Below are 24,899 nucleotides of genomic sequence, written 5' to 3' on the forward strand. Positions count from 1 at the left end.
CAGTCGCTTAGGGGGAAGATTTGTGACAGCCAAGGCTGGAAGCTAGATAGCTTTGAAGACATGGACTTGAGGAAAATGTTGGGCTCTTGTAGGAAACGATTCTCTTGTCAAGAGAATCATGACCCAGAGCCATAAGGAAGCAGTGGATGGATGAGGTGTTACACTTGACGTGACGCTGCTTCATTTACGAAGCTCTGAGGAAGTGTGAGGAAATTAGAGCAACTGAGGAAGACTAATACATGCCAGCTGATGCCAGGTATGAGAGGAGCCAGCTTTTAACCAAAAATAGGAAGGGAAAAATGTAGACTGCTTACTATGGGATGTTAGAAACCTTTTTCCGCCTCAAATACATGTCCACTAGCACTAACTGTCTTCTTCTGATGACAGTTCTGAAGGTCTTGTTTGGTGCTGACTGTACAAAAATATGTTTTCTGCAGGTAAAATTTAGCTCTAGATGAAGTGCTGAGTGGGTGCTCACATCTAACATCCAGTTGGAGAGAAATGCTTTCAGTAAGTGTAAAATAATAGGGGTTTTCATACCTCTCTTATCTGAGAGGTAAGTGCATTTTTTGCCCTTTCCACAGAAAGGGCATGTGTAAGAAGAGGTTATGACTTAATATGTCTTGACCTGTGTGATGTATAAGAGGCCAATCAACAGGGACAGAAAGGGGACAGGGTTTGCTTTTGCTTTGCTACTTCTCTACTTTTACAGAGCAAAAGAGGAGGAAAAAAACCCACCAAAACCCAGAAATCAGTTTTTCTTATTTCATTCTTTTGATGAGGAGGGTCAATGGGAGGATTAAGGTTATATAAAAAGTCGTGTGTTGCTGTAATTGGACTGAAAGCTGTGTTTCAGCTTAATTCATATTTTATAATGCTTGTTTTTTCAAAGTGCAGTGGTGGAATAACGTTGCTGTAATTCTCTCTTGGCAGCATTCCTTGCCTTCTGAAGTAGGTGGTTGGCTTGCAGCTATTAAATTCCTTTATTTATAGCAGTAATCTATTCCAGGATAAAATACAGGGGGTTAGAAGTGTAACACTGCCTTGCTAGAGGAGTGGTTTATTCCTAGTTTCTGTTTTGCATCCCCAGTTGCATGACTGTAGGAAGTGTTTTCTGTTGAGCTCTGTTGCAGCTTAGCATTTTGCTCTCCTCACATGTGAGCAGCACGTTCATTCCTGAAATTTATAGATTTGGCCTTTCACAAAACACTTCAAATATAACTTAGTAAAGTAATTGAAGTTATGGGGTTGGGTGTGGTTTTGGGGGGAGGGTTCATTATGGTGGTTTTTTTGCTTTTGGGGTTTTTTTTAATCCACCTATTCAAGTTTTTCTCTTTCAGAAACTTTTCCAGGTCAGTACTTCATGGGAAGGAGTAGTTGTCACTGCAGAATAACAAAGCATCTGTGTGTAGTGTTGATCATTCTCTTTGTAAATGTCCACTTCTGCTAATTTAACTCTGAAAAACACAGTAATCTATCCACATAGAAACAAGGTGCAGGAATATATTGGAATGTGCTGCCAAGGAATGCTTTGGACAAGGAAAGACCTATGGTAGAAGCATGACAGCTAAAATTGTATCAGTTCTTTCTATAAGGAAGTGTCACTTTCTGGGAATAACTTGCTTTCCATGTTAAATATTTCACTACTTAAAACAATGTTTTCCTTCTGCACAGATTTAAACTTACATTGGGGGTTAATTAATACTATTGACGTCTTCTGTTAAAACTTGCAAGCTTCCTGGAGCAAGTTTCTTCCCTACTTTGTTTTTTATTTGCTCTTACAGTGGAGTGCTCTCTGATGACCCACTTGTTCAATAGTGGTAGCTCCCTTACAGTAAATGAATCTTGACTTCACAAGTTGCCTGGAAAAATTCCTACAGCTGGAGCTGAAGTCAGCAAGGACAAAGTCAGTAGTAATAGAGGTAAAAAAGCAAGTTGATAAAATAGATGTGAAAAAGGGTATGTAACCAAATACTCATTATTCTCATAGCTAATAGTACTTACCACTCATAATAGTATTTTGTTATTTAGCTAAATATTATAATTGCTCTACAGAGGAGGATTTGAATTGGAGGCACAATCTAAGAGAATAACAAATATGAGAATACTGAGGAGAGAAATTCAAAGTAAGTACAGTGAAAACGTGTAGTATTTCTATACTGTCTCTGAATTTTGGTCTGCATCTGCTCAAACTTACTATGGCTTATACTAGAAATACTTGAAACTTCAGGGTATTTTAGTCTTGGCAGCGCCTATAGAAGGTACAGGTGTGTAGTCATGCAGCTTGTAATGTCGTTTTTACCTTTAGTTCATAACTGCTGGAGAAATTAGGAATGCTCATTGTAGCTGTGTTGTTCTTTGAATTAAGCTTATTTTATTCCAGGGATAGACCAATGCCTCTGGGTTGTTCTCTGCCCCTTTTTAATTCGTCCTTTGGCCTTAGGCAAAAACTTTCCCTTTCTCTGCAGCCTCCAGATCTTGGGGCTTGCTGAGTGTTTGGGCTGCAAAGTGTCACTGGCACCCTTGATTGAGTTTACTGTTCTCTTCCAGCTCCATTTGAAATGATAAAAGCTAAAGAGTCCCTATGGCTTCTTCTAGATATGTGTCATCCTTATCTTACACGTGTCCCTGTATCTGCCTGTTAGGAGGTGCCCCCAACACTGTTGGAGTGTTGCCTGAACTCCATAAGTGCTGTTTGGCTCAGTAGCATACAAGGATTTCACACCTTCCCACCCATGGTGATTAAAATACAAATACCCAGCTTTAGCTGAAGGAACAGGTTTTTGTTTGGCACCTGAGAGTGAGTGTCACGTGACAGTGACTTCACGGGTGTTTTCCGTTGTCTTGGAAGGGTCCAGGCAATGCTCTGGCTCTTAAAACATTTTTGAGCCCTTCAGAGTTCTCAGCAGATAAATCTTGCCTCTCTTTTAAGGCTGTGCAAGTCCCATATGCTAATTGCAACAGCTAAAGCATTCTTGGGCACATGGAGGAATATCGTGGGTCCACTCTGGTTTTTAGGGCCTCCTGTCAAAGGTGACTTGGTTACACAGTGTATCTTCAGTGACAGATACAGTCTGGAACGTCTGGTTTAGACTTTTTTGCTAATGCAGAGGTGAGCTTCTAATTTAGGACACAGAGGTAGTAGTAGAGAGCTTAGTCTTTGCTGGCTGCTCGTTCTGTACCACTAGGACAGAGGAGTGGTACAGAAGTAATTTAAGAAGAAGCTTATGCAATGCTATATTCCCTCTGTCTGGTTCCACAAATCTATTTAGAGGAAACTGTTCTTGGAGTCTCCTCACCTTTGCACCTGAAGGTTCTGGCTATACAGGCACTGCTGAACCAACAGACTCCTCTAGGCAGGGCTAATACTAATAAATAATAATAAATACCAGTCTTGCCTTGCACTGATGACAGTTTACTACCATTTTTGAAGATGCCTCAGAGAATATGAAACGTCCCTTCACCTATCTCCAGTCTTTAAAGACAGATAATTGTTTTGTTCCAGCTTTCAATAGAGTTTGAACTGCTCTAAACAGGCTCTTCTGTCTATTTGTTATGCTGTGCTAAATTATTCTAGTACATGTCTCATTCTCATGGGAATCTGTCTAAGCAAAAGGTAACATTCTTTTTTCTTGTGGGAAGCTGTCCCAGACCAGCTGGAGAGGAAGAATTATTGTCAGCAGCTATTTTCTTGTACTAAAAAGGAAAGAGGGAATTATGTCTCATTTGGGTTTGCACAAATTCAAGTTGGTGACTTTAGTCAAAGTGATCTTGGCTTTCCAGGTCCATATGTTTTTAACCTCCAGCATATGTATTTCTGAACTGCAGCAGGGACATCCTTGTTAAGGATACTCGTGCTTAATGGTGGGTATGGGCTGCTCCTGGGGCATATTTGGCTGCTTTTGGTGATGTCCTAACACCAGTACTTGTTCACTCTCCTGAGGAGCTACAAGTTGGAATTTTTCTTTCAATGCCAGAGCTTCTACTTTTGGTCAGATTTTCAGATTATTATCAGCTGAATTTCTGTTAAATGCTCCTTGTAGATGAAGACTGTGCTGGTTAGACAGTAACAGGCATTGCCCTGGATGGATACCTGGGTGCACTGGGCTTTCTGCCTGGTGTTCACATAGACAAGTTCCTCTCATCTTCATGCAGCTCATCCAGCCAGGGTCAACCCACCACAGTCAGGAGGACTTAATTTCACGTGTCATGTTCTCATTGACACTGCTCTGCCAAGGAGCAATCATTTTTCCCCTTTCACAGTTTGTGTGACTCAAAGAGAATTGAAGCTGTTTTGTGCCTGGGTGATTTCTTACTGAGTTGTACAGGATTTTTGTCTGATCTACAAGGTCCTTGGAGCATAAGTTGATTATAAAATGGCAAATGTTGTTCCTTGATTAGTAATAGAACCACAGTCTCTTTCTCCACCTTCATAATACAAAGTAGTGAAAATGATCTGATTTTGGTTTTGAATGGTTTAATTTAAAAAGAGAAGGTTATAAACACATAACTTTACTATTAGAAAGGTTGAAGGGCCTGGCCAAGAGTATGACTTGCAAACAAATTAGGGCCAGAATTGTCTTACAGAATTAAACCTTTACTGCTGAAAGCTGATCTTTGTTGTTCCCCATGTTGTGGGGCTGGGTTTTGGCCAGGCAGGCCTTGATTCAATTCCTGTGTCAAGTAAACTGCTATAAAGCTGCTTTGCTTTTACTGAGTATTTTCTGTGGGCAATTAATCCATATCTCCAGGAGAGCTTCAGCATAGGCTGTGGTTGTAGTTGCACAATCCCTGAGGTTGCCAAATAATCACATGCATTTGTTTTGTTTGGGAAAACTTCCCTGTGATGATTTGTTTAAAAAAACCAAAACCAAAACAACCACAGAGCAATCATCAGTGGTGGGAGCGAGGGTGAGTGTGGGATGCAGAACCAAAAACCCACCAAAAATCCTCTCAAAATCCAGAAATCCGGATAAGTGACCAACTCGTAAATCACTGGGAGACTGAGCTAATTTAATGTGTGATAATTCTGTGAGAGTAGTGAGCTTTTCTAGTGTATAGGGGAAAGAGAAGAGACTTCCCTGTGCCTGAAGCACAGCTGGTGCCTGAGGGAACTCAGACCATAACGTTCCAGTTCCTCTGCTATTGGCACTGGCAGGGCTCCGAATCCCTTTGGAGGTGGCTGGTGCAAAGGGTTCCCATCACACCTAAGTGACGTTCCCTGACAGCAGGGACAGGACAAACCTTCCAGGTCAGATGTTTCTTTCAGAATTTCTGGAAGGAGCTGCCCAGCTAAGCAGAAGCTGTGCTCAGTGTTTGAGCTGTGCCTGAGGCTGGGTTATAGAGCATCTCCTCCGTTGGATGTCCTGCAGCTGAGGCCAAAGCCGTGCACTTCCCAGCGGGAAGCAGATCTGTGCTGCACCCTTAGCAGAGGTGGAGAAATCCTGGGCAGCAGCTCATGACCAGGAGCAGCATTTTCAAGAGAAAAAGGGGGCAGCCCATAACTGAGACAGTTTAAAAGAAGAAAACCTAGAGGTGAACAGAGAGGTGGGGACTTCACACCAAGAATGCTCTGCCTTCAAACACCTGGTAGGTCCTGACATAGATTCTGTTCTGGGGGTTATCTGGAAATGTTTCCCTTGACAAACCTGCAGGCTCACAGATCTCACAATGAGTGAACCAGAACTGCATTAAATGCAGCCCAATGATTGTATCTCCCTAGACTTTTATGGTCTTATCCTAATATTTAGTATCCTTCCCTCTGCCTTCCAGTTTGGTTTAGTTTAATGCCCAGTTGTAATCATCTTTGTTGTCACTCCCTGGTCAACTGTCTTATGGTGCTGTTAATTGCTACAAATGCAGACATTGCTTCTATTAATAGTTCAGAGGACGCATTTTTATGATCTCTTTTTAAAAAATAGTAAATCTGACATGACTAAAATGAGCTAGTGTTTCAACTTTGGGGTATAGGAGAAAAGCTTCAGCAGGGCTGGTTATTCCATAGCCAGTACATTTCTTTTTCTGAAAGCAGAAACCCTTCTGGTTTGCATCTCTCTGCTGGAAGTGGCAATGAGCATGTGGCATATACTCCCTTCTATATGCTCTGAGTAGCTCATGGGCTGCACGGAATAATGAAGAAAGTTATCTTTGAAAACAGTCACGTAGAGCATGAAAAGAATCAGGGGAGGACAAATCTAAATTTAAAGGCAAGTAAGTGTCTTAATTAAAAGGTATCAGTATATTGGTAAATCTAGTGAATTTTGTCAGATTACAAGACTTCTTTATTTACTGTCTGCTTCACAGAAGTTACATTTGATTAAAACAGTTGTACCTGAGAAGAAGAGCATCAAGCTTCTGTATCCAGTATTGCCACCTTGTTTGATCCCAATTCTTGTTTCACCTGGTGCTTTTGCTAAACCTCACCTGCAAGAATGAGAAGAACTAACACTGTTCAGTGTTTTGGGGTTTTTTATTTTGTTGCTCCTGGTTGGGGTTTTCTGTTGGGTTGTTTGCAGCCCTTGTGGCTGCAGTGAAAAGTCTGGATGTCTGAAGGACAGTCCCCCAGAGATACAAAACTGGAAAAGCAAGTCAAAACAAACCAGAATTTTACTATGTGTCAAGATTTCTAATTCAAACCTTCTGGGTTTAGGTTTCGCTGGACTCATCTCACATCTTCGAATGGTTAAGATGGAAAATGAGGAGGGAGATTGCACATCTACAAGGTGATGAGTGGAGAAGCAAGTGTGTGCATTTCTTTTCCTTTCTGCTGGTTCCAGATTTCACAACAGTTGTCTCCCCTGGGCTCACAGTACGGGCAGCAGCAGCCGAAGAGGCTGCAGGGGATGTGAGGGGCTGAAACCTGGGGCTGAAAGGCAGAAACCCTTGGAGAGAGCAAAGGAGAGAAGGGGAAGGAATGTGGGTTATAGATGTGGAAACACAGTGTTTTGGAAAAACTCCTGAAGTCTCCAGAAGTAGAAAAATGAGGAAGGAAAAACAAAAACACAAAATAAATCTGTATATAATGATTACCAGTTTGATAAAATCAGCATTTGAAAGGCGATATTTAAAAACATTAATTTTAGAGACCTTGGGAGATGTTTTGCTCAAGGTTTTCATTATGTGTATTGCTGTCTTTTTTTCCCCCATACAGATGTATTTCCTGCATCAGATCTTAAAGGTCACATATCTAAATTTAAAATGGTAATGAAATGGGTTACCGTAGGTGCTGTATAGAGAAAATTCCCATGTTGGTTTTCAAATTTCATTTCCAAAGATGAATCAATCTGTCAATCAGGGGAAAAAAAAAAGAGAAATTTAGGGTTGGATCAATCACATTCCTAAATTTTCCTCTACCAACACAAGCAAGACAAGATTCATAGACTAAAAGTTGAAATGAATTCATTTAAACAGGAGATAAAGTGTAAATTTTTAATGATTAAAGTAATAGAAAATTGGTGGGGAGTGCAAAGGATTTGAACTTCTAGCAATTCCAGACCTCTAGATGTTGGCATTTCTAGAACACTGCTGGGAGCAGGAGGTTTAGCTTGTTCCCCCAGTGCAGTTTGGGACTGGGTTTCAGTGTCCTATCAAAACACAACCTATCTATTTAAAACTTAGCCTTGATGAACTGAGAGGCACCTGTTAATGCTACTGCTTTTCTGGGACAGTTGTGCTGTGCCTTCAGCAGGTGTCACAACATGGATGTGCCCAGTCCTGGCAGCACAAGGACAGCACAGTGTGTGTGCAGTACACATAATTATGTGCTAATAGAGAATTATGGCACGTTTTATTTCAGTGTTATATGGCCAGGTGATTTAGGTGAATTTTAGTTATCTTCAGACATCTAAAAATTAGCAGTCTAGACACCTTGTACAGGCCCATGGACTGGCACCCCCAGAGGGCAAATCATCCCCTCCCAAGGTAATAATTTAAGGTAGGTGGGATGAGTCACTGTGAGGAACCTGTTTCTCTCTGTTGCCTGACGAGTGTACAGCTGTCTAGACACCGAGCATTTGGATAGTTAAGTGAGGAATCCCATACAGCACAACAGTAGCTCAGATGTTTTCTTTGTTATTAATTTGAATTAGTTTCCAATTTAGATGCAATTTTCCCCTCTGTCTCCTCCCAATAACAATCCAGTAGGATCAAGTTTACATGAACCTTGATCACACTGAGGAACTGAAAGGGAGATTTCCCCAAACAGGCATGGCATCCATCTACCAGTTCCCTTCTTATTTTTGCTTTTATGAGAGTTTTTTGTTACATTTAGAGGGTTTTTTCCACATTGTATTTTAGGTTTGCTACTTCAGTGAATACCAACAGCAAATTTCCTTCACAGGAAATTTCCTTCCTACATTTAAGGACTACTACTTGTGGATCTGTGAAGTACTGAGCAAAGTGTCTGGGAAATCAAGGTGGGGCTCTCAGAGGCTCTGGGGTGAGTGCACAGTGTTTATCTTCATCGGTGCAGTGCTGGTGGCACAGAGGTCTCAGCCTGGCACGTGCAAGCCTGAGCTGTTCCAGTGCCTGCACTGGGTTCTGTGGGAAGCCCAGTAAGTGCTTCTAGGGTCTGATTCCTCAGCTGCTGGTTATGTGCTTTACTGCACAGGTAACAGCTGTATTACCAGGATTCAACTCAATCATTTAGCATCTTGAATGTTCCTTGTTTAGAGATGAAATCCAAAGCTCACAGGATGTCAGAAATAACAGTGTTACCTAGATGTACGTGTGATCCAGGGAGCAGCCTTGTTTCTAAAGTAAGAGGGAAAGGAAGAGTTTGAATCAATAACATTTCCCCTTACAAACCAGATTAAGTGTGTAGAGTCTTCAAGGAGAAGCAAAATAGCAAATTATTCCCATGTTGGCCCACTTCTGGACTGAGTTCTCCTTCAGTCCTTTATGAAGGTTACTATGGAATTTGCACTGGCAATTCCATAAGGATAGCTGATAGAATAGCCTATTCTGTACTTATATAACTGATGTATTTTATCAGAGACATCCCAGCCCCTGAATTGCTGCAATCACTCCCAGTGGATTCCAGTGGGCCTCTGCAGGAATGTGCCAACCTGCAGGGAAAGGGAGGGGGTTTTGGGGTGTTACTGCATTATGGTCCTTACTCCCACTGTATATCTACTGAGATAATTATCTCGAGGAATTTATGAATGGCCTTTCATCATAGCTAAGTACTTCACGGTCTTGAAAATTAAATTGCATCAATTCCATAGATGGAAAACTATGGGAAATTGGAGGTCACCATGGAAACGTTCGCTGGAGCAGGAAATGAAACTGCTGTGTTGATCAAGTGAGTAATCATTTATCTACAGCCCAAAAAGTGCAGTGCACCTACCCTGCCCCTCACGGCTTTGTCTCCTCCAGCAGCCTGGCTGAGGCTCTCCCTGCTTCAGAAGTGTTCTTTGTCTGGAACTGAGAGAGCCCTGCACTTCCCAGCTTGGCTCTCGGGGCTGTTTAAGGTTCAGATGTCAGCTGTACCCCAGGATGGTTCCTGGTTTGTTGTCAATACTGGGAAGGGGGATTAATATCGATGCTTCTCCTGTTACCCAGAAACTGAAATATTAACTCAGCAAACCACCTAAGCTTAAAATAATATAGAAAAGCCCAAGGCCTTAAGTCCTTCCCGTGCTTTATGCCTCTGTGAAAGAATGCAGAGCTGGCCTAAGCACGTGCCTGATGCCTTGTTTGTGACTCTGCTGTGGAGGCAACTGCTTTCCAAAGGAGCAGCTGGGATTGGGTTCTCCAGCCTTAGATTTGGGTGATGTCACCTATCCTGAATAACAGTGGCAGTGCAGCACCACAGGAATCTGCACAGTTCATTGCTCCAGAAGGCGAATTCCCAATACAAAAGTGTGTTAGACTTTGGGTTTGTAACTTGACTATTCTATGGGAGAAATGTTAGGGGACCAATTCCAATGAATGTATTTTCAGTAGACACCACGGGCCCCTGAGCTGAGGCAGATGACAGCCCTGGCTCAGAGCAGAAATCAAGCCTCTACCACTCTGAACTCTAAGATTGTGTAATTCAGCATTGTTGTGAACATTTAATTCAAATCTGCAAGGCTCCTCTCCAGGAAAGGCCAGTCACCCAGCATTCTACACTCCAAAGTGATTAAATCTTCAACTGCCTATGAATATGCAATCATTTCTTACAGGATTTAACAGAATCACCACAGAAATGCAGACCAAGCCTTCACCTGTATTGCAGCTTTAACTCCACGTTCTTGCTAATTTACCCTTCGCTTCTCCAATTTCGCTTTGTCCTTAAAAACCATCCATTTTCTAACAGAACAAACTCTATAAACTTCATCCTCCACACACTTTATCAAACCAGCTAAAGATCCCTTTTTGTTTCACAAACTCAAGTGTTTTGCATAGCTGCTTAGATAACAAAATTGTGTGAATACTTCACACATCAGATCCTTCAGACGCTTCCACTGTGAACATAAACAAAAACTAAATGTAAGACTGACGTTGTTCTAAACTGCAAAATATTTGAAGATAAAAATCCCACTCAGATGGCTGCTTTCCTCACTCTGGCCATGTATTTATGCCAAGTGTAACTGTTGCCATGGCTGCCTCGTCAACTCATTAAAAATAACAGTTCCCTGGTCTCCAACTCCCCTCCGTTAAAGGAAAGGGATGTGGGCGCTCTCTAAATTGAATCCAGACGAGCCTGTGTCCCTTTGCATCACCACTTAAAAGCCACATTATTCAAGGAGCTCCTACCTCAGGAGTCTTACTCAGTCCCTGACTCTCAAAGGTAAAGGCCTGATTCTGTTTTAGAGATTTCTTGGTGACTTAGAAGAGAAGCTTATTCTGGACTGCCTAGATAGGAGAGGATCCAGGGAGATACTGGAAGTGGTCTGTATCTTACTAAGTAACAAATGCAGCTATTTCTGAAGGATTGGCAAACTTTCTTGGACATCTTGTCCTGGAAGCAGATGTAGAACCACCGTGCAGAACCTTTAAGGCCATATTGATCGAGTCTCCTTTAGATTACAGTTAAACCCTGATGTCTGCAGCTCTAGCTCTGCCAGACCTTTCCTTTCCTGTTGCAGCTCAGAGCTCAGCTGCAGATACCATTTCTGGTTTGCTTTTGAAGATGCAACATCTGAGTAGCTGTTCCAGGCTATAGATATGCCCCTCAGGAGATCTCACCCCCCTGAACTGAGCCTGGAACTGAGCTGTGAACCTCTGCTCTCTGGCCAACACCATTCCAGATGAAAAGCAGCACCAACAAAGCTACAGGGACCTGGCAATTTATTTGAGGGCAGGGAAAAAGCTTCACCCAAGGGCACTTGATGACTGAGTACACAGCCTTTGCATGACATCTTGACCCCTTCTGCCACTGGTCTCACAGAACTCTAATTGCCATTTCCCCTATTCATTCAAATCAAACTGTACGTAGGAGACGCAGCATTTGAAGTAAACACTGCAGCAGCCAGTCAGTAACAGGAGGTATCTCAGGTACCTGTAAGCATGAGCTCCCCCCGCTTCACTGCACTGCACCAGCTCTCTGGGAACTCATTTTTGAGAATAAGCACGAATTGGCAATAAACTCACTTTTTTAATCAGTCACTGCAGCTGCGAGCCTGGATTGCAACATACGCTGTGATAATTCCTGTTTCAGATGTGTTCTAAAAATTTACATCAACTATTCGAGACTCTGCCGAAATGATCAAATTGTTTGGATTTATTCACTGCTCTGGGGAAAACATCCCTCCAAATCTAAATAGCATTCAGATGGAAGCTTCCATCTGCTAAAAAGCAGGTCAGCTCAGCTACACTCAAAGATTTTGTTCCATACCCAACCCCCCCACCCATCCCCAAATCCCAGACTTCTTCCTGAAATTTCTCCTCCAGAAATGCCTGTGCAGAGTTATGAAGATGTTTTGAGTTTTAGGAACTGATCAGGTGATTCAGAACACCTCTCCCAGGAGGAGAGGCTGAAGAGTTGGGGTTGTTCAGCCTGCAGAAGGTTCCTCTGCAAGAGAGCTGAAGAGGGACTTCTGACAGGAGAAGGGGGAATGGCTTCAAACTGAGAGAGCAGGGTTAGGTTAGAAAAAAAAGTTCTTCACTTTGAAGGTGGTACAACAGTGGAACAGGTTGCCCAGACAACCTGTGGCTGCCCTGTCCCTGAAGTGTTTAAGGCCAGGCTGGATGGAGATTTGAGCAACCTGGTATACTGGGAGCTGTCCCTGCCCATGGCACCTTTTTAAGGTCCATGTCAAGCCATTCCCTGATTCTATGATCAGAACACATTCCTGAAACACGCAGATTTAATACCTAAGCACCCCTGCAGCTTGGAAAGGAGATGGTCTCCTACTGGTATAAAGAGGGACAAGGCAGCAGCTGTCCCACTGTGACACTCACTAGGAGCAGGTGAGAATTCACCACGACGGGTCATTTTCAATAACCAACCCACAACTGTTGGTTCAGTAAAGGCTCCTGAGGGGGAACTGCAACCCAGACCAGGATTTCAAAGATAAATGGAACTGCTGTGAAATGTGTTTAATAGCAGTTTCTTCCACTCTTCTGCCAATGTAGTTACGCCTAAACATTTTAGAAAATTACTATCAATAAAAGCCATCATTATTGATCAATTATATTGGTTTAATTTTGCTATGACTTTGCTATTTAAAAGTGAATACACTATTTACATGAAAGAACACAGAAGGGAGACCAACTCAACACCCATCCCCTGTTCCAGATCACTTAGCCAACAGCACTGCACTTGAGCACTCAAGCAGTTGGAGATCTCCTTATCTAGGGAAATACCACTTGGATATACACACTGCAATAAGCACCATTTTTATACCAGTTTCAAGAACCCAGATCTGATCACACTAACTAAATGTAAACTTTGCAAGTGTCTCATGCTGGCAAGTAAATAATCCCGGAGTTTAGTGGCATTTTACTGTTTATGTTCTATTCTGTGTGTTTAGTTGTTGTTCTATCCCACAGGAGTTTTCTCCAACAGAATTCCCAACATCGTGACTAGTTATAAACAAGCCAAGCAGCAAAGCCTCCATGCACAAGTACGTAAGACTGCAGTAATTCCACTTTGGGCTGGGCAAGAATACAAGGCTTAGTTACACTACTCCAACAGCTGCCAGCTTCACCTTCTCCAAAATCTGCAGAAAAGCTTAGGTACAGGTTCTGGATCTACTCTGAAGCTTTGACTAGGAATTGTTTTACTTGCACATCCTTCTACTACTGCCTTTTGTTTTCCACCTCTAGTGAATTTAGTTGGAAACTACTGGTTAGGACTGTTCTTTCACGACCTGTGGTTCCTCAGACTTCAACTCTGCAGCACATGGGCACGCAGTGCACTGCTTATCTAGTAACCTACACCTGAAGTACACAAAACTTGTATTAGAGCAACCAACACCACTAACCAGTGAGCTGTAACAGTGAAGCTTAACAATAAACTAACAAACTTGGAGGAACACAACCCTACTGCTGAAACAATGTGTAATTTCACTGCATCTTACTACAGAGTAAAGCTGCAATTTTAAACCAGAATTATTTTGAATTTATTCCTAATAAATGAACCTTGTAACTGTACTTACATCTCCCAATCCTGTATTTAACAGCAGAACCTCGGTGAATATAGCAGACATACACCTGAGACCCACCTTTATCTCCCCGAGACCACATATGAAGGGAGGAGCAAACTCTGCCATGCCAGTAGTTCCAGCATTAACATTACTCTACGGATTGGAAATACTGTCATAAATTTCAGATCACTCTGCCTGGGAGGAGCACCATAGCATTCAGCACTTTTTTTGAAGTCCCAGGCTCTCAGTGATTCCCACTGTCACGCAGGAGTTGCACCTAAAGCCAGCTCTGAGCCTTGAACCATTAAAGTGCAGTTGGGGCTCTCCTGTCTCCAGAGCCAGACTTCACAGAAATATCCTGCTCTCCTGTTCACTGCTACATACACATTTCTGAAAGCGCAGTGTCATGGAATTTTTGGTAGCAATTCCTGTCAAATACACTTGGCTTATGGAAGCACACTACCTTGATTTACTGAGCTGGTACAGCAAGTTACTGAGGCACCCGAAGAACTCTCTGACAGACCCAGGCTTACAATGTGCAGGAGGCCAGGGCTTGGGACTGTACTTGGGAAGCCCTTCACAGCAAACCAGGACCTGCTCTCCAAGGCACAACTCTCCCAGTCACAGAAAAGCTCCACTTTTGTCTCCAGTGGTGAAGAAGGGTTTATAGACTAAAGCACTTCCATCACCTGCAAACCCAGGATACAGTATTGTTTTGCCATTACAAATACATCACCTTTCAACAGGTGAAGTCTTGAGTAGCAGCGAGGACAAAAAAAAAATTCACTAGGGACAAGGTTCTAAGAAGTAAGGTATTTTGAGTATTTAATAGATGACATTTCAAGCCTGTACAATGCAACATCATTGAACTCCTTTGTAGGGATTTTTTGCCAATTTGATTTGAGAAACAGGCAGCTAACAGACAATGCCACTCGATTTGAAAACATGCACGTGGCCTGGGGAAGCTCAAAGCATTACCAAGGTAAAAAGCACATACTCACTGATAAAGCATACACTGGACCACAAGGCAAACCCCTACCACTTATTCAGCAGAATTACATCATTCTTCTCCTGTCATAACACATCTGTAGTGTTTAATCTTGTCCGTGACCTTATTTAGAATTCATCTGCATGTTCAGACAATGAGTGTAAAAATAATTTCAAGATGCTCCCATCTAAAGCAACTCCCACTGATATTTCCTTTCTTAAGTGAACTAATCATCAGTCCAAAGCTTTTCTGCTGGGAGACATTCAGAAACAAGTCAAGTATCACAATGTTTATTGATAGATACAAGTATATAAAATCAGGGCATGAACATGTCTTGATAAATTAAGTAGACTTAATTTCAGTACTATAAGAGGGACCAATTCAAATTTCTCACCATGTCATGTTTCACACCCACAAAAACCTCTTCCAAAGGGCATTAAACCATCTCTTCAGCCGATCAGTTTTTGTGCAAGTAAACTGTTCCTTTTAAAAAAAAAAGACTTGTGCACTTGCCCAGGCTCAAGGATATTAAAACCTAGCACATAAAGCCCATTACTAGAGGTAGAAATACAGGCAATATACTATTACGGCAACAACCAACCATCGATTACAGTTAAGGATTCTCTGTAACAACCAAATGGATAATCAAATATTGCAACAACTCAAGTATTACACTGAGCAAAGTGCATTTCTACAGTATTCAGTGTTGCTATTCAGTTTTCTAACTTAAAAACAGCCTATGATAACTGGCAGCAAAGAAGACCCTTGCAACAGACTGCTTCTGCTCGAGAACTTATGATGTAATTATTGCATGCTGCTAATACACTGTTATCTAAACATTAAAGATACTCTAAAATATTTTTATTGTAGACTATTAAGACATACTACAAAAACCTTTTGCAGAGGATATCCTACTGACATACTTCTGCTTTAAATATTGTGAAACATTACAGCGGAATGAATTTTCGCAGTGGTTAGGTCAAATGCAGTTACATCATAGCAACAGTATGTTTGCACAATTTAAGGCTTTGGCTGGTTCTTTAGTCAGCTTCTTCTTCAGATTCTTCTTCTTCAGCAGTTTCCAGCCAGGTTAACCACTGGTTTACCTGCAGTTACACAAAACTGGTTTAAGGGAGCAGGAATTATTTCCCCACTAGGTACTTCTGCAGAACACTGCTTCCCCCCCCAACTGGTTTTTAAAATCTTTCAGCCACACTTGCACTACTCATAGGCCTCTAGTAAATCAGAAAGGTTTTTTGTTCATCTCGCTTAAGTCCTCCCTAGCGAAATACTCCATCAAGCTGCTCAACATTTTAGACACTCTGGAAGTGTTCTCAAGCACTCCAGTGCAGCAGAGATCACGAATCCAAATCTCTACTCTGTTATTAGCAAATTTACCTGGAATAAAGCTTTGCCTTTCCCTGGAAACTCTTGAGTAATATCTTCTTTCCATGCCAAGAAGGCTTCTTCTTCAATGATCTCCATGTCATAGAAATGAACAAAGAAGCGCAGTAACATGCCTATGGAAGTAAATTAAACCTTTGTTAGGCTTTTGTCACCTTCTGACCAGATGCAGTGACAAGCCTGAAAGCTTGTCTGAAAGCTACACACAGATTCAAGCTCAGTTCTGGCAAGATCTTGATGCACCCACCTTTTGGAAAATTATTGTTGTAGCAGTGCACCTGGAGTGCATATAAAGCACTCACTTGCAGATCAACATGGTCATGGAGGAACTTCTGCATTACTGGCTTGAAGGAAAGAAGCAGCTGTTTTTCCTGCTCTAGCTGCTCTTTAGATGGAGCAGATGAAGAATCCGATTCGTCACTGGGTGGGTTTACTTCACTAGAAATATACTGCAAGAAACTGGACAAAGAAAAGCGAAGCTCAGTTCCATAGACTGAGAAATCTAGCACCTTAGATTACAAGTTCAGCTGGCTATTACTACAAATAGCCTCCTGCTTACACCAGTAGTCAGGTGCACGCACAGGGATTTGTGTTGCAGCTGACAGCACACCACAAAAATCCTTGTTTTGCCTCTATTATGGCTCTACAAACACACAGGTCTAGACTTCTTCCCAAAGAAAACACCTCCCACTGATGTAGGCTCAGAGACTTGCTCTTCTCCTCAAATACAATGGGATTTTAAAAGAGGAGGTTCACTTAGAACCATCTGTCTCCCTGTGTACTGCACACAGTGCTACATGTCAGGCTTTACAGTTACTGACCTGTCAGCAGCTTTACCGAACAGGTGTCTAAACTACAGCGAAACATCATCTCACCTGGTCATCAATATATTCACAAATCCCTTATCTACATGAAGTTTGGGTGAAATGTTATCTTTAATCCACTTGTAGATGGCTTGAGGGGATGGATCTGATTTTATTTGCTTTAGCAGTTCCTTCTCCAGTTTCAGAAGCGGGAACAAGAAGCTAAGCCCCTTCCCTTCCAAGATCTCCAGCATGCGGTCCTTGTTCTGGTCGATTTCTGACAAGTAAAACACACAGGTTAAGTGCTTGTGTTGACCAAGAGCTGCACACAATGGGTCATGGCTCCAGACATCTCTTAGCAAACACCACTCCCAACAATGAGGACAGGTGACTCCACTGAGATAACCTTGTATTTTATTTTACTCTGGCATAAACTAGAGGGAAAATATCTCGCATGCACTAGGATGGGGTGTCAGAAGAGCTACGTGGCAACTCTTACCTGGTAACATTTTCTGCATATTCACTTTGCTTTGTTGGAACAATTCTGTTAGCCATTCACGGTCTTGTAACTTAGCTAACTGCTGAAGACAGAGCAGGAAGAGAGGGAAATGGGTGCCACTTTCCAGTGGTTGAGCCAGTTCGGAAATGCTCACCAGGTCTGAAATAATGGCACGGGCTGCAAACTGTGCTAAGTAGGATTTCACCAATGGGATGTCCACCTCCAGTTTGGGGCACTGGTCCAATACATTCAGGAATGCCTACAAAAGAGTACACACACAAGCTGAAATTCTGAAGTAACTTTGTACCTGTGGACAGTAATTAATACCTGTACTACATAGGAGCCTCAAGTTTCTTTTCTGCGTTCAACCACTTGCAAAGAGGTTCCCAGTTTCTGGTTCCCCAAATATTTCTTCCTTTTGTCACTTCATTTGCCCCTCACAGGTTGAAACGTTATTTTACCTCCCCAGATCAGTGTGACTTAAAAAAAAAAATTTGCACACTGACTTTACACACACCACCCACCACAAAGGACTGCAAGACTGTAAGACCACAGTACCTGCATGAAGTTGTCACTGGTGGCTATTCCCTCCTGCTTGAGCAAGCTGATCAAGGTGCTTGCTTTCTCTTTGTCTTCATCTGATCTATCTAGGGATTGAATGATTACTTTGCTCAACATCTCAGGAATGAAGTGTTTTGGAGCTCTCATTTCTCTCACAGTATTGACAGCATCATTAGCATTTCCATTGTTCAGATACTCAGTCACCACAGCCTCCTGCAAAGGAAAAAGGCAGAACTGAGCATTCTTTGTGAAGAGCACATACAAGGCTTCAAGAATCACTATTACACACCAACTTACAGTTTGTTTAAGGAGCTCTTCTTTAGAAGGAGGTGGTTTCTTGGTGGTCTTTGCAGGCTTCTCTTGTATAAGTGGTGGATTTGTTTTAAGACCAAGTTGAGGCGGCTGAAAAAAAGATACCACAATTTGGTTCTTTGCAGCACATCTACCCATGCTTAATATCAAGCTGAACAACATCTGTCTAACACATACAAAGGCAGATGGGAGTCAAATCACTTTGTTTTCATACATTCTCTCTGTATGTCCTGCTCTTTGCAATCAAAAGCTTCTCCCTTCCCACATTAGAAATTAAGTTTTGCAAGCACGAAGAGGTAAGTACAGCCAACAACATACACTGATTTATATGTTTACCTGTCCCAAAGGTGGTGTCTGAGTGCGTGGTGGTTGAGCACTGGGAGGAATCATAGTTATCTGGGGCTGAAGCTTTGGCACTTGGTTTTTATTCATTAGAAAAGACTGAGCAGGTCTCAGGCTAATCTGTAAACAGATAAGTCAGAAAAAACTCAAACTGTTTCAAGTATTCTGACCAACAAAACACAGCCATGGACTCACACCAAGTGATCTCACTGAAGCATGACTTCATTTCTACAGTGTTAATACTTGAATACAGATTAAGCCACATGTGTCCTGAAATTCCCCCAAAAGCAAGTTACTGGTACTTAGTTTTACTGGTATCAAGAACTGGAAATGCTCCTTTTAGATGCAGTATGTTAGAGACCCAAGAAGATAATCAGCATGTTTGCTGATGTATTTTACAGCCAAGATAATAGTCCGCCAATTGCTCAGAAGTCGGGATACAAGTCTGGTTAACACTCAAAATCACAATGCAGTTTTACTTTGCATTTGAAATTTTGCCTATTAACCAGTTCTAAACAAAACAAAAAAATATATTTAGCCTGGTCCAGCACTTCAGGGTTTGTGAAGTTCAGGATTTTCTGAACTTTTAATTAAATGTATTGTTATGACTATGATGCATGGGAACTGATGTCAGAGTAGTGTTCTTGGAAGTGTGGGGGAAGGAAGGAACACCCCCAAAAATTGCCCTCATATCTCAGTCTTGCTCATAGGACGCTGGATACCCTAAAGAAAGTGAGGGGGGTAAGGTGAAAGAGGAAGGGACAAAGGAGGAGGAGGAGGAGAAGAAGAAAGAGTTCCAGCATTAGTCCTCATAATAACGCGTCTTGCTATAATCATTGGGCAATATTTAGAATAGGCTTTAAGTAATGTAGGCATGTCATGTACCTCATCTGCATTAAGCTGTCCTTTCTTAGAAAACCGAGGTGGCATATCCTTCGACTGTCCTTGTTGCTGGGATAAGAGTCCCTGATTCTGGGTATGGTAGAGCTGGCTTTGCCCCTATTTCAGAAAGGGAGATATAGAGAAAGAAGTGCAGATGATGGAGTGGCGTACATCATATGGTAAGTAGTACCAGAGGGACCAGAGAACAAAGATTCTATTTGTCAGGAAGGGAGAAAGAAGGAGCAGGGGTGGTGGGAGAGTAGCAACTATCCCTAAAAACAGGGCTATCTTTTAAATAAAACACACCATTCTGACCCACCAAAGCCACATGCACCTTTTCTTGCAGTTAAAAAAAAAAAACACCCAACAAAAAAGTGTATTCCTTTCATCTTCTGCACAATTTAAAAAGTCGTTTAGAATTTTTGTATCAGCTGAGCATCAGTTCTTATGAGAATCAAATCTGAGTAAGTCTTTTAACATTAGCAGACTATAATCCATAACATACGCATCTGAGGAAGAGCTCCTAAACAAGCTGAAGTCACTGTGTGAATATCTTCCTTACCTGACTTTTCAGAAAAGATTTGCCTAGGTCTCCAAACTGGGATTGAGCAGAAGGCATGAGGTGACCCCCATGGCCATTGAAAAGTTGGTTTGTACGATGGCGTCCCATGGTGGGTGAAAATCTATCCTGAATAACCCCTGGACCAGTACCAATTCCGCTACCTGGATGAGACCAAGCACAGCTTTAGTTCTTGTTCAGTACAGCACAGCCACAGCCACCCCCACCACGTCTGCAGTTCCAGCCTACCTGGCATTTGTCCAAACATATCAGCAAGCCCTCCAAGTGGGTCCCTGTCAAGTTTCATCCTGGGTGGCATAAAGGGTCCCTCCAGAAAGAAGTCGCTTCTCATCCCTTGAGACATCGGAGCAGGAATAAAAACTCCCAGATCCTTTAAAACAGGAATTGTAAATTTTTATTAGTATGGACTCACAGCCCCTCAAAAAGTAAAGTTTTTAGCCCTCAACTACAGAAATACATCTGATTTTAACCCTTAAGCCGACTGTCACACTCCGTGAGAACTACTCACAAGTGCAGTGTAGGTTTTGGGACACAGAGCAAAGCCAAGAACAAGACCTCACATGCAACACTTACTTTTACTGCATCTTGACGGATTTGATTGATAGTCTTTGGTCCATTGTCAAGAAAAGCTTTGCGAGGAACCCAGTTGTGTTCTCTCAACTCCACAGTATCCTTGGAACACAAAAGATTATAAGGAAATGATTCAAGACAACTTCACAAGAAAAAAGCAGCAGTACAACCCATTTTATCATCATACCTGCAGCAGGAAACGAATCCTTGCTGGCAATTCCTTACTTGACATCAAGGAGCGCATTCGGGCAAAGTACTGATCCATTAAGGACTGGGGGAACAAAATCACAAGTTGGAGTAATTCTGTCAGTGTCTTGAGTATTTTCTTTCAAGACACCCAAGATCAAATAATAGAAAAGGCTGCCCTTTCCTGCCATCTCTATCTCCTTGATGGCAGTCCAGTTTAAAGCAAGCTAATGCATCAGGACATCTGAGTCAGAGATAAATAACACAGCCCAAGTTCTCATTACTCTGACATCATTTCAAGTTTACATTCAGAACTCATCTGTCAAATCAGCTGTGTTCAGAACAGTTCATGACATCATTTCAAGCAGTGTTTAGAGAAACAACAGTCTTGCATTTCTGACTTCCTGATGGCCCTAACTACATCCTAAGAGGACGTTAAAAACCATTCCAAAGATTAACTCCTTTTGCTATCACCTGATGCAGGAGCCATAGCTGGCACTCCTCTCTGAAAGTCAAACCTCAGTTCTGTACTTATGAATACTGTACACAGAAGGTTCAGCCAATCAAAGTCCTGGCCACACAATTTAATTAGGTGAGTGACTGCAAGGGATAGGCACATACCTTGGCTTTCGCATGATCTAATCTAGGCCCCACTGTCCTCATTATCTGACAGAGGCACTCCAAATCCTCCCCCATATCTTTGAGTTGGACTCTCTTCTTCTTTTCCAAAAGCTGAAAGGGAAATTAGGCATTTGGACATATTAACAATTCATAAGCAACAAACTTATTACACTGGCACATACAAAAACATTTTATCTTGTTCTAAAGGCAAATGGACTTGACAATAAGTTTAAGAACTGCTAATTCAAGTACTTATTACTCCCAAGTGTACGTGCTTTTAAGTACCTGTGGTATTTCTCTCTGGGCCAAACTACATCTTCTCTTGGAGACAATTCCCATGGCTTTGAACAAAGCCAATTTTACCTCTTAACCATGCCAAAAGACTGATCATTTTAAACAGTGGGGGGCAGGTGATTGTCAGGAAATATTTACATGTTATTTTATGCTTCAACATTCCCAAAGCAGCATAACAAGTTTTTTAAAGTCCTATTTTGCTCCTGGCCCTGTCCCAATCTGGATACTCACTGTTTTGATGCACTTATGAAGGATAGATTCATGAATAAGATCAAGCTTGCCAAGTTCTCCAATGAATTTGATGTTCCCCAGCATCTTGATCTTGGCAATGGCTCTCTGTTCCTCCTCCTCGGGGAGGAGGGGACCATCATGCTTATCATAGACTGGAAAACAAAGAAGCCTGTTTAGCATGGCTGTGGGAAAAGAAGACAAATGTTGTATTAAAGTGGTTTTAAAACTTACTATCAACATTTCTGGTTCGGTTTTCAAATTCATCTTGAAGTTTAGATATTAGGAGGCGTCTGAATGTCTAAAAAAAAAAAAAGAGAACAAAGAAAACAATTAAGCTAATCTGTGCAACTGCACATCCTAGCCAAAGTTATCATTCCAGATTGACAGATACACTCACTGTGCTTTGCTTCTGTCCTGGATGACTCTCTGCTGATGGGCCATCAAAGTTGGGTGCATCTTCTGCCAGTCGCAGACATAGTTGAGCGTACAGCGAGCTATACTTGGGCTCTTCAAGGGCTTTGTCTACGATCTGAACAGATGGATTTGCAGTAAGGCAGCACGTAGGAGGATGCAAATGTTATTAGGAAAGCGAGATGGAAGACAGAAGGCATTACTACCACTCTGATCCAGAACTATTTTTTACTAAATCAAACACAGAAATAATGTAGTTTAACATTAGTCTGAAGGGAAAAAGCTCTTCTGTGCTATTCAAGAGCCTCTATAATCCTTGGCCAACAAAACTCATCATCACAACACCTATGTTAGCATTGCCAGTCTGATCTCAGAATAAACAAAGTGACATAACAGCTACATCAGTGTCCCAAAAAGCCACCTGCAGTAGCCTTTCCAAGACCAAAAGGTCTGCTCCTGAGGAAAACAGGAAGGGCAGGGGCAGTGAAGGGGCACAGAAACATGACTGCTAACTAGCATCTTACATTTTTAAAAAGCCTGTCATAGAATCCCCAATCACATCTAGTGGTTCTTGAAACTTCTAAACAAGTTAAAGCATTAAACCTACTTCCTCCTTAGTATACCCTTCTCACACAGAAAGTAGGTGTGAGGTGGTGTTTGATAATCCAAATACACAAACACATTAGACATGCTACTTCTGTATCCCACCAAAACCAACCAGCCTTCTGATTTTTAACATGCAAGAAAACTGTAGTTTAAAGAAATGCAGCCATCTTACCAGCAGTATGACCCCTTTTAGGATGAGCTTAGATTCTACACCCACATTGAGGAGCTCAAGGCATAGCTTGTCAAACTTTTCAGGAGTAAGCTTATTTAGTATGCTAAAGAGGAACAAACAAAAACAAGAATACAGATATTGTAAGCATGCTACAGGTCATTTTAGAGTCACATTTATCTTTACTTTTTAAGCCTATTAAAAATAAAGAAGTGTAATTTTCCTTTCAACTCTGTTTTGGAAGATCTTCAGATAATATACTTTTGAAAATTCCAATCCTCTTAGAAGAATGACTCTAAAGGGTTCAAGTGTTTGCTGCTGCTACATGATCAATTTGTCTTCTCTAAAGGACTCACCACCCCCAAACTCAACCCACGTGTGTTCCTTTCCTCCAGCCCATTTATTAGACACACATTGCTAACGAAAGCAGTAAGGAAAGAAGTAAGTAATCCTGTGAAGAACTTACCCTCTTACTTTCCTGAAGATTGCATCATGTCGTTCTTTGTCGTTTGCGGAGTCGTCATCTCGTCTAGTGCTTCGTGAAGGAATCCATTTCTGAGCGTTTTGCCCTGGGTTTTTCCCCAGGAACTCGCTGCAGAATTTTGAAGAATGGGATTGTTAAGTGACTTAAAAGAACTGGCTTTTTAACCTTTCAGTATTGCCTTACTCAGACCAACTCTGTTGCTTGCTTTGTTTGGAGGACGCACTTGCCCCTGCCAACACAGCAGCATCTGCTGCACAGCAAAGTACTCACTCAACAATAATAAAACCCCACATCCCAAAGGAAACCCTATAAACTTTTTAAGTAAAAGGCATGAGCAAGCAAGTTTGAGCACCTCCTATTACCCAGGATGCACACTCTTAACAGACACAGACTGCAGAACATTATAAGGTTATCAACTCAGTAGGTGTCCCTCTTGCAACTTTAAAGCATCCTCTGCCTTCAAATCACGCCAAACTAGAGACCAAGATGACATACCTGTTGCTGGCAGTCTTGGGATAGTGCTGAGGTGCACCCCTACCACCTCCTCCGCCTGAAGAAGCACTGTTAAAAAAAACAACGTAATCCTTGGTAAGTTTAAAAACTCAACGCTTTCATTACATCTCAGTTTTGGTATAAACATCATAAGAATCTGAACTCTCAAAGGACAGTTTTCACTGCCAACTGATCATCAAACAAAAGACATTAGTACCTGAAACGAGAAGCACCCCCTTCTGCAATCGCACTCTCCACTTTGGCGGCTTGACAACGAAGAATCTTCAAAAGAATAAAATTAAATTGACGGGGTGGGGAAAAACAAAACCTAGAAAGACAAACCAAGCATTCATATTATAGTTGTTTTACTATCAGCCACAGTGTCTAACTTACAATAAAAGTACAAATTTTTTTTAAGAGCAAGAACCCTTAAACAGTGAGCTTCGCAAAAGGTAAGAAAAGTCTTATTGATGCGATACTTGGGAGTGATCACAGAAAGGCCAATTTCACCATTACAGCCACGTTTTCCAACGGGGGTCAGGGAACAGACATAAGGGAATCACAGACTAAAACAGGAAGAGCCTCAAATTTACCCAGTCCACTCTGAAAAGCACTTGCAGAAAATAACATGTACTTCTTTTTAACACAGCATAACTAATCCTTTATTAACATGGCTTATAAACTGTGATTGATTATAGTAACACAAAGTAACCAAGTTTTGAAGTGATAAGCACCAGATCACAAAACGCACTACTTAACGTAGTAAAAGGGATGTAGTCTGCGTCCAAACTGCCTACTAAGCTCCAAAATAACGAAAAAAAGGTACCGCCCACCCTCCGCAACCCCCCGTCAAATTTTAGCTTGAAGAAAGGAAAAAAAAAAATCTCGCT

The 24,899-nt window shown here is 41.8% G+C and overlaps 1 protein-coding gene, 1 long non-coding RNA gene and 1 other non-coding gene across 5 annotated transcripts in view; 1 reads left to right on the forward strand and 2 right to left on the reverse strand.

The window, feature by feature from the left end:
* Window positions 1-5,270: 5,270 nt before the first annotated feature.
* Window positions 5,271-9,959, forward strand: LOC108640284. Of its 3 annotated transcripts, XR_001921061.1 has the most exons (5): window positions 5,271-5,589; window positions 6,650-6,722; window positions 8,339-8,437; window positions 9,225-9,301; window positions 9,943-9,959. It is a non-coding gene; the product is annotated as an uncharacterized LOC108640284 (long non-coding RNA). The 3 variants fall into 3 exon arrangements; XR_001921059.2 differs by lacking the exon at window positions 9,943-9,959 and having other exon boundaries at window positions 9,225-9,815; XR_001921060.2 differs by lacking the exon at window positions 9,943-9,959 and having other exon boundaries at window positions 8,339-8,414; window positions 9,225-9,815.
* A 4,640-nt stretch (window positions 9,960-14,599) lies between these two features.
* The window catches only part of EIF4G2 (eukaryotic translation initiation factor 4 gamma 2), a 28,501-nt gene continuing 18,201 nt past the window's right edge, over window positions 14,600-24,899 (reverse strand). Inside the window, exons 3-23 of the mRNA XM_029961035.1 lie at window positions 24,227-24,337; window positions 24,013-24,078; window positions 23,500-23,625; window positions 23,037-23,139; window positions 22,245-22,376; window positions 22,079-22,145; window positions 21,848-21,999; window positions 21,323-21,433; window positions 20,703-20,786; window positions 20,519-20,617; window positions 20,174-20,315; window positions 19,928-20,088; window positions 19,369-19,482; window positions 18,478-18,603; window positions 18,127-18,231; window positions 17,827-18,042; window positions 17,269-17,527; window positions 16,842-17,046; window positions 16,214-16,425; window positions 15,961-16,082; window positions 14,600-15,668 (exon numbers count right to left, since the gene is read on the reverse strand). Coding sequence (XP_029816895.1) covers window positions 15,603-15,668; window positions 15,961-16,082; window positions 16,214-16,425; window positions 16,842-17,046; window positions 17,269-17,527; window positions 17,827-18,042; window positions 18,127-18,231; window positions 18,478-18,603; window positions 19,369-19,482; window positions 19,928-20,088; window positions 20,174-20,315; window positions 20,519-20,617; window positions 20,703-20,786; window positions 21,323-21,433; window positions 21,848-21,999; window positions 22,079-22,145; window positions 22,245-22,376; window positions 23,037-23,139; window positions 23,500-23,625; window positions 24,013-24,078; window positions 24,227-24,337 — 2,779 coding nt within the window. The 3' untranslated portion in view covers window positions 14,600-15,602. The remainder of the gene's footprint in view (window positions 15,669-15,960; window positions 16,083-16,213; window positions 16,426-16,841; window positions 17,047-17,268; window positions 17,528-17,826; window positions 18,043-18,126; window positions 18,232-18,477; window positions 18,604-19,368; window positions 19,483-19,927; window positions 20,089-20,173; window positions 20,316-20,518; window positions 20,618-20,702; window positions 20,787-21,322; window positions 21,434-21,847; window positions 22,000-22,078; window positions 22,146-22,244; window positions 22,377-23,036; window positions 23,140-23,499; window positions 23,626-24,012; window positions 24,079-24,226; window positions 24,338-24,899) is intronic.
* On the reverse strand, window positions 19,165-19,327 carry LOC112841172. The gene has a single exon (XR_003212798.1). It is a non-coding gene; the product is annotated as a small nucleolar RNA SNORD97 (small nucleolar RNA).

The sequence above is a fragment of the Manacus vitellinus genome, unplaced genomic scaffold (assembly GCF_001715985.3).
Source record: "Manacus vitellinus isolate BGI_N305 unplaced genomic scaffold, ASM171598v3 scaffold_30_pilon, whole genome shotgun sequence".
Taxonomy (NCBI): domain Eukaryota; kingdom Metazoa; phylum Chordata; class Aves; order Passeriformes; family Pipridae; genus Manacus; species Manacus vitellinus.